The sequence below is a fragment of the Sander lucioperca genome, chromosome 6, assembly GCF_008315115.2.
Source record: "Sander lucioperca isolate FBNREF2018 chromosome 6, SLUC_FBN_1.2, whole genome shotgun sequence".
In the NCBI taxonomy this organism is placed as follows: Eukaryota; Metazoa; Chordata; class Actinopteri; order Perciformes; family Percidae; genus Sander; species Sander lucioperca.
The window spans coordinates 35,149,951-35,158,719 of record NC_050178.1 but is presented as its reverse complement, the minus strand read 5'-3'; the positions used below and the strand labels follow the sequence as shown (position 1 = coordinate 35,158,719).

At 40.8% G+C, this 8,769-nt stretch overlaps 1 protein-coding gene across 9 annotated transcripts in view; it reads left to right on the top strand.

Moving 5' to 3' along the window:
• The window catches only part of cita (citron rho-interacting serine/threonine kinase a), a 44,231-nt gene that overhangs the window by 16,777 nt on the left and 18,685 nt on the right, over window positions 1-8,769 (top strand). For 6 of the 9 annotated variants that reach the window (XM_031276897.2, XM_031276885.2, XM_031276894.2 and 3 more), the window contains exons 14-22: window positions 1,122-1,292; window positions 4,209-4,262; window positions 4,358-4,411; window positions 4,696-4,836; window positions 4,994-5,122; window positions 5,704-5,799; window positions 6,121-6,237; window positions 7,267-7,376; window positions 8,263-8,437. In XM_031276897.2, the coding sequence (XP_031132757.1) occupies window positions 1,122-1,292; window positions 4,209-4,262; window positions 4,358-4,411; window positions 4,696-4,836; window positions 4,994-5,122; window positions 5,704-5,799; window positions 6,121-6,237; window positions 7,267-7,376; window positions 8,263-8,437 (1,047 nt within the window). The remainder of the gene's footprint in view (window positions 1-1,121; window positions 1,293-4,208; window positions 4,263-4,357; window positions 4,412-4,695; window positions 4,837-4,993; window positions 5,123-5,703; window positions 5,800-6,120; window positions 6,238-7,266; window positions 7,377-8,262; window positions 8,438-8,769) is intronic. The other 3 variants (XM_031276905.2, XM_031276915.2, XM_031276878.2) reach the window with 1 other exon arrangement.

The window sequence follows — 8,769 nt, the reverse complement described above, 5'->3', positions numbered from 1 at the left end:
GAAAGCAGGAAATCGTCACAGGTCGGACTCGAACCCTGGACCTCTGCGTCGAGGCATAAACCTCTCAGTATATGTGCGCCTGCTCTACCCAGTGAGCCAACCTGGCCACCAGACGCTAAAAAAAGACTGAACTAAGGGACTGAGAGCATATACCAAATGTTTACAAATAACTTAAGTTTTCAATTTAAATAAGTCATATATTTTCATTTTGTTAATGTGTTTTCATTAATTGAAGTGTCACAGTTAAGGAAGGCTGTGTTTTGTTGCGTTAAATTTCCTTTACTGTATTGTTTTTATAAGTTTACATTTGGGCCACCAAAAATGAAGGTACTTTGGCCACCAAATTTAGAGGCTTGGTGGCCCGTGGGGCCAGTGCTTAAAAATATTAGCGTCTAACTGCAGTTTTGTTTCCATTTGTTCATAGGTTAAAAATCTTGGTGCACATGATGGGATAATCAAAGAGTGAAGAGTTTACCAACATCAGTACAACATGTCTTAGAAAAGATTTTTGTTAACTTAAGCAGTTGTCTTTCCTTCCTGCCTGTCTCTATGGGAATTTAACATAGGGGTGTACTTACTTATGCCCCCTGTATTTTAAGGAAGAACATTTATTTATTTACGATACATTATTCATTCACAAAGAAAATTGGTGTCCTTAAAGGTTGGATTTTTCCTCATTTTTTTAATTAAGGCATTAAGATCAATTTCCAAAAGATGATTTTTTTATTCCTCTTTTTAGTCAACTTTAGCATGGGTTCATAAACTTATGAGCACCACTGTACGTTTTTGAAAAATGTTTTACTTGGATGACAACAGTGACTTGTCTCCAGCTTGCACAGCATGGGTGTGATCATAGCCTGAAGTCCTTGAGCAGGTTTCACAATATAAATTAAAGGGGTGTCACAAATGCACTCAGCAGTCCAGTTCAATGCACAAAATTGTGTTGTATAAGGGATATAAAGTGCTATATAAGGGATATACTGTAAGATGTTAATAGTGGTGGTGAACTTGACTAAACTTGATGAAACTTCACCTAACATGTTCAGAAATATACAATAAGTGTCTGGAGGGCAGTGTTTTTTTCCACATTGATGACCACTGTTTGCGGTCTATGGACTTAGGAGTACCATGCCCAGCTGGAGGAGATGCAGGTCACCATCAGGCAGCTGGAGGAGGACCTGTCAGCAGCCCGACGCCGCAGCGACCTCTACGAATCCGAACTTAGAGACTCCAGGCAAACAAGTGAGGAACTCAAAAGGAAAGCTGTGGAATACCAGCAGAGAATACAGAAGGTATGTTTGCACCAAAGATGCTTATAGGTCATGTAATGCAAATATGCGTCACAGGTGGAGGATTCACTTTTTGTCCCTGAAACATAGCATTGCTGGTTGTCTTACCGTTGATCCTAGCAAAATATTGCCAGAATAGATAATGACAAGGAAACCTGATGACCCTGATGAAGGCCACAAGCTGAAAAGCGTCGGTCTTACAGTAAAGTTGTTCCATATACTACAAGTGTTGCTGGCGTTTTGACCTCTTTAGACTTCTTTTCCCTCTCCATGCACCTTGGAAGTACAAATTATGTTGTGCCAATACTTGTTAAAAGCTTTCAGATGCGGACAATCAGGACGCAGAGGTGGTGCAATTATAAAGATCTTTATTTCAGGGGCGACCTCTAGCTCACCCAGTAAGAGTGTTCGCCCCATGTTGGCTGAGTCCTGCAGCGGCGCGGGTTCGAATCCGACCTGCTGCCCTTTGCTGCGTGTCGTCCCCCATCTCTCTCTCCCCCTTTCATGTCTATCCACTGTCACTGTATAAATAAAGGGAAAAGCCCCCAGAAAATAATCTTTAAAAAAAAGATCTTTATTTCATAAACAAAGACCTGAGCTAGTCTGCATAGCAACTGAACTTTGAATGCAGATACATAATATTATAAACTGAAGATTATTAAAACACATCTTCTTCTTTCCCACCCTCCTGAAGATAGCCCCCATCAATAGACATGTACCCCCCTTGTTACTTCGACACAATTCTTTGGAAGACGGTTCTTGGACATATAGGGTGCAGCGCAAAGCCCGACGCAAGTGTCTTTGCTAGTTTAAGACCGACGCAGTCAATTTCCCGTCCAGTGCCCACATCGTTTAATTGGCAAATGCATGTGCGCCCATGGGCGTGCTGGTCTTACAGGGAGGTGTGTACAGGTGCATTCTTGGCGTATTGCTATCTTGAGGCAGCGGAAAGTGATCGCGCCATTGACCAAACCTGGTCTAAAGTCAATAACGCAGCATTTCATTGTTATTTTAACAGCGCATTAGTAATGCGCCTAGGCTTGTGCACAGCGGGCACACACTATGCTTGTTACACAATTTTTTTTTTTAAATATTACAATGTGAAATAGTATCATGATATGATCTGCTCGCGCACTTCCACTTCACACACGAGCAGATCAGTTTCTTCTCCTGAAAAATTCTTCTCCTTCCTGCTTAACAAATCCACCATCATAATAGCAATGCGCCAAGGCTTTTAAAGGGAATGGGAGATGACACTTTGATTGGTTTGTTGCATGTTACGCCCAAAAAACACATGATTAATTAAGACGCTAAGTACAACCCTTTTGAACCATGCGCCTGGCGCATGGACCCTTTTTTCTGCCGTTAAACTAGCAAAAGTGGATTGATACACGCCCTAAATGCATCTGTGCCACGCGCTTCATGCCGTGTGCTTAGATTGTTAAAATAGGGCCCATAATGTTTTTGGTTTGGTTTGGTTTTCAGATCACTTTGACCTTTTAGTTGTTATGTTCCAGTTTGATATCCTGTTCTTGCATTTTTACGTGAGCTCTGGAAAACACTTGAGTGTGAGACTTATATGCACTCTATCACTTAAACAATAATCGGGGTCCAACAGTTCCCACAAAGGATGGGTGATTAAAGAACATTCATATTAACAGCATAGTCCTATACCAAGGTTTTCCACCACAAATCCCCACTCTGCTTCTACAGAATAGATAATGACAAGGAAACCTGTCAGGGCTCCCGGTGCCACGGACCATGGCTCACAAACAGTACTCAAATCATTGAAATAATCTGAAGTACACATTATTTTCTTTGTTTCTCAGACTCTACTATAAGCTTAGAACAGCTGTAACATTATGTTATTGTAGTGTCTGATGGACTTATAGGTTTAATGTCTGCATAAAGCTCAAATGTGCTGAGTCAAAATAAGAACGTTCATTATGGCAGTATAGGGAGTAATAATTAACCTCTTAGTGGCGTGATTTCGATGGGATGTTTAAAAGACAGGTCTCGGATTGGATGCTGAGGAGTTAACGAACTATAGGAAGCCCCTGAAGAGGACACTAACCTATGCTATGTCAACTTGACTGTTCCATAGGTTATCTAACATGTTACCTAAGCTATCCCATATAAGCTGTGAAATGTAAAGGTAGAATTAGAATGCATATTGGCGGTGTGTTCTCCAGACCTTCCATGGAGTCTGTAAATGGATGCTGTAATCTTTGATGTAATAAACCTTTTTATAATCAAGAACAGTGTCGGCGGATTCCTCTTCATACAGCATCACAGCATTACTATTTAAGACACCACATTATCTACAAACATAAAAAACAGTTAGATAAAATGGCAATGTATTCTATATGAAAATATAAATAAGGGCCATACTTTAATCTACATTATACTACAATATATTCTACTGCAATGGGGAAATACGTAATAAAAGCTTGAAAGTTTTAAACTAATTTACCATGTATTTTTACATGAATGACTGCCATGTCTAGGCGAACTGCTGAAATCATAGCTTAGGAGCCAAGCACACAATCTGCAAAGCCTATATACGTATCATACTGTCCTTTCCTCTTTGGTTTGCTTTTGTAGTGTCTTGATGCTATCAATCCAGTATTATTGAATATAAAATTGAAATCCTGTTAGTCCGACAGACTAATGCACTCAATACCAAACATGTTTTTGTAAAAGGCATTGCAAACGGCCTTAGTTGAAATGGTTGGGTCACATCAGGGTTTGGAAGCCCCAGGGATGCATTCGGGGATCCTTCAGGAGGAACTAGAGGAAGTTTATGGGGAAACTGTTTCCTGGGCTGCTGTGCAAGCCCTTTTGCTATTGCAACCACAAGAAATTGGATGAATTGTACCATTGATTATTGGTCTCCACTATATGCCAATTATTTTCCAGGCTAAAGAGCAGGGCAAAGCTGACGTGGAGGAGCTTCTCTCCAAACTAGAGAAGGTAACAAATCAGACTTGCCAGATTGATCTACATGCTTAGAGCCATAGTTACCATAAAGTGTATTGACTGAGTTTTCTGTACTTTGTTTTTTTCAGACCAATTCTGAGCAGCAGGTGAAAATCCAGGAGCTCCAGGACAAACTGTCCAAGGTAGATTCATTGTTGTCTTGGTTACTGTCATTATGTAATAAGAGAAAAATAATATTATTTAGGTATTTTATTCTCAGCAAGATTATTTTAAAATGATTTGTTCTTTAAACAAAGTGAATAAATCCTTTTAACTTGTTATCTCTCCATTTCTGCAGCCTGTAGTTCTCTGTTATTCCCTTGAGTAGCTTTTTTTTCAATGTGTTAGTGGGTAGGAATTGCCCAAGCATATGAAGAGGTTTGTCTTGGGATCCTCTAACAGCGTTTGACCTCCTGACCTCCCCCAGGCAGTGAAAGCGAGCACAGAAGCCACTGAGCTGCTGCAGAATGTCCGGCAGGCCAAGGAGCGGCTGGAGCGAGACCTGGAGCGCCTGCGAGGAAAAACCGACTCCAGTGACACTTTAAAACGCCGCCTGAGAGAGACAGAGGTACCAAAGTAAACCCACAATCCTGAATCATGTACATTTGTTAAATAATACTGGTTTGTTAAATACTTTTTCCTGTAATTGATTCACCTGCAGCACAAGTCGCTCTTGAGAAGGTATCTGTGTGGCTAGCTTTATGTTATTCTTTTTGGTGTGTAAGCAGGAGGGCAGGAAGACCCTGGAGAACCAGGTAAAGAGGCTGGAAATGGTTGAGCGGCGGGAGAATAAGCTGAAAGATGACATTCAGACCAAATCCCAGCAGATCCAGCAGATGGCTGAAAAGATCCTGGTGAGAGAACTACAGATAAGACTTGCTAATACTCTGACCCATTCTACTCCTAATTCCTCCCCTCCCATTCATCCTGCCCTCTCCCAGTCTATTCCTCATCAGTTATCTTGGCACACAAATGTACGCACTACACACATTTCTGTTTGAAGAGCTCTTTGCCAGCTGAGCCCTCACAAGTGGCTACTTGTCTACCGGTGTCATTACATACATAGAGTTTAACATACACACGATTTTACCGGTGTCAGCATGAGCAGGCACCGCTCCAGCCGACTTATGGATTTCCAGCTTTTCGATGCAAGTTTCTTCATTTCTTTTGATTTTAATGTATTTGATGTTAGAGTAGAATTGTTACATAATTTCACTCTGTTTTTTTTGTTTTGTTTTTTAGTAGAATGTGCTGTTTTGTTTTGTAAATCCAAGGTTTTACGCTACATTTATCATCACTGTGATTGTTTGTGTGTTTGTATGTAAGATACAAAGAAAGCTATACTACATTACTGTGAGAAATATGTAGTCTATTTTGGATATATGGTTATCGTGTTAGATGTGTCCAGTTATATTTATAATGCTACTCCCTCCAGGAACTGGAGGAGAACCTGAGGGATGCCCAGTCGACAGCCCAGAGGATGGAAACCCAACTGGTTCAAAAGGAGAAGCTTTATGAAGACAAGATCAAGGTTGGCCAGCCTTATGTTGTCCAGGCTACTGAACATTGTATATGTCTGAGAATGCACACACACACACACACACACACACACACACACACACACACACACACACACACACACACAGTAAATATATATAGTAATACTAGTAATAATAATAGACCCTTGTCAGTCCTGCCATTCTAAATCACTGTTGTGGTGTTATATAAGTCAGAGTTGTTTAACACTGAGGTGACCATGTGTTTTTGTTTATGATTGCTTTATCACATAGGAAATTACAGACTTTAACCTAAATGTGACAAATGTAATATATGCTGGATGTGTTTGATTAAGGTTCTGGTGAACCAGATGAAGGTGGACCTGGCTGACAAGGAGAGCCTCGAGGCCAGAAAGGCCCAGCAGGAGGAGGAGTCGAGGGAGAACTGCAAACTTATAAGTGAACAGAAAGCAGTAAGGAAACACACCAGGCTTTAAAAAAAAAAAGATATCCACTCTGGCATTTGCTAGTAAATGTTCTACTAAAATGGGATTAAAAACATTACGGAATTTAAAGTATTGTATATTGACACTGTCTAATACCATAGCTTATTTTAGTGGTTCTTTTATCAACAGTAGAAACAGCAGCAATGTATATAATTGTCAATTTTCCATCCATCCATCTTCGTCCGCTTATCCGGTCTCGGGTAGCGGGGGTAGCAGCTCCAGCAGGGGACCCCAAACTTCCCTTTCCCGAGCCACGTTAACCAGCTCCGACTGGGGGATCCCGAGGCGTTCCCAGGCCAGGTTGGAGATATAATCCCTCCACCTAGTCCTGGGTCTTCCCCGAGGCCTCCTCCCAGCTGGACGTGCCTGGAACACCTCCCTAGGGAGGTGCCCAGGAGGCATCCTTACCAGATGCCCGAACCACCTCAACTGGCTCCTTTTGACGCGAAGGACCAGCGGCTTTGTCAATTTTTTCCCTCTTAATTATATTATGCAAGTCCAATGTACTGTATAAATCTCAATGGGTTAAAGTTGCTCGTACATACAATTTTTTATTATCCGCTGAATTTGTTTTGAGAATTTCAAAACTAGACTATTAATGTGTTTTCTTTCTTTACACAGTAATTTATTATAGTGGTTCAAATGTACTGGAGTGTACAGTTGGATTAAATTGTAGTATACTTTATGTTGCACTATAAAGCCTGGGCTCAAGTCCTAATCTGGTTAATGTGGTAGAATTGAGGCAGTAAGAAGCTTTTAGAGGCAGTCATCTGACGTTGACAGGAGAAGATCCAGGCAACACCTTAATGGACTCTAATAGGATTTCACTGCAGTACAAAAATCTGTTTCCTATAAAAATAGTGCTGCTGAAATGTTTGTGTACCATTAATCTTAGTAGGATTTGGCTTAATTTAAAAGGGAATATGTTCTTGCATTTTAGCCCTTTTTAATGGAATGGGATTTCCACCATGTTATTGTGTCTCCTTCTTCTTACAGACCATTAATGCTATGGATTCCAAGATGAAGAACCTAGAGCAGCGCATCGCTGAGCTGTCAGAGGCTAACAAGCTGGCCGCTAATAGCAGCATCTACACCCAGAAGAATATGTGAGTTAACTAGACCTTCTGCCCATACTGTGCTATTCATCAGTGCCCCCACCCACAATGGTTCTGTCTCCTCCGGCCTCCATTCAGCTTTTCTAATGCCATACTTCAAAATGTGCATAAATGTACGTTTATGGAAAAAGAATTGTCCTCTGAATCTGCAGCTCCTCTCGGCTTCACAGAGATTTATAGTGAGTTTGAGCTCATTTATTTAGCTGTCTGGCTGCGACTTTACTATTTTGATTTACTCTCACCGCTCTCATAGCGTCGTTTCCAGGCACAGTAGATAGCCGGTTTCAGCGGAACAAGTTTTAAAAAACAACTGTACACCAAACAGACAGACACAGTTAGCGACAGCCTGGTGAGTATAGTGGAGCTTTTAACAGCTAAAGAGTTACATATTTCCCACAGAATTGTGAAAGAGCGTGAATGTTAAACTCACACTCATCAGGAAATCAGAAACCAAAAAATTATGATAATGTTGCTCTGTAACTGCTGGTTGTCTAAATAACGACTGTTTGCTAACACGTTCGCCATATCAACTTGAAAGGTAATGATATGTCACTGTTGTATTCACAACTTGTGTCTGCTGTCCCCAAGTGGCCAAAACAATAATTTATCACAGGTTTAAATACAGAAAATGCAGCTTCAACTAATCATAACTTAAAACGTAAATGTCCCCACCTGAATTTATAAAATGTTGTTTACTGAATTAACTCAATACATAAAGAGACTTGTTCTAAATGTTTGGCTCGCATTAGTAATGCCACTTAAACTTCTAATCTAAATCTTTTTATATGTTAAATAAATGCTAGGAAACTGTTTTTGAAAGATGTTGGCTTCTAAACAGGCAATGTAATAGTCATCTGTTTGTGTATATTTTTGTCAGGAAAGCCCAGGAGGAGATGATCTCAGAGCTTCGGCAACAAAAGTTCTATTTGGAGTCTCAGGCAGGCAAGCTAGAGTCCCAAAATGCCAAACTGGAAGAGCACCTGGAGAAGATGAGTCAGCAGGAGCAGACCAAGAGGACCCGGCTGCTGGAGCTGGAGAGCAGGCTGCGGGAGGTAAGGCAACAGGAAGCAGAGATACGAGGCAAAATCTGTTAGCTCAAGATTAAGTAATTAACTTTAACTAGCACACAGTGTAGCCTTACATTATAACAATCCACAAAAGGGATTAAGGCAGCTGATCAGCTAGCGAGCTCAGATCCCTTTCAGATAAACAGCTAATTAAATACTGTATGTCGATAATGGCACCTCTACAAAATTGCCATTGGGCCTGTACACAAGCGGTATCTGCTGGTCCAGTGCAGCCGTCCTCCTTCATGTGTTATCTCTGGAACAATATAGTTGCATTACAACAGGTGAGAATATGTTTAACCATATAAAAATAAAGC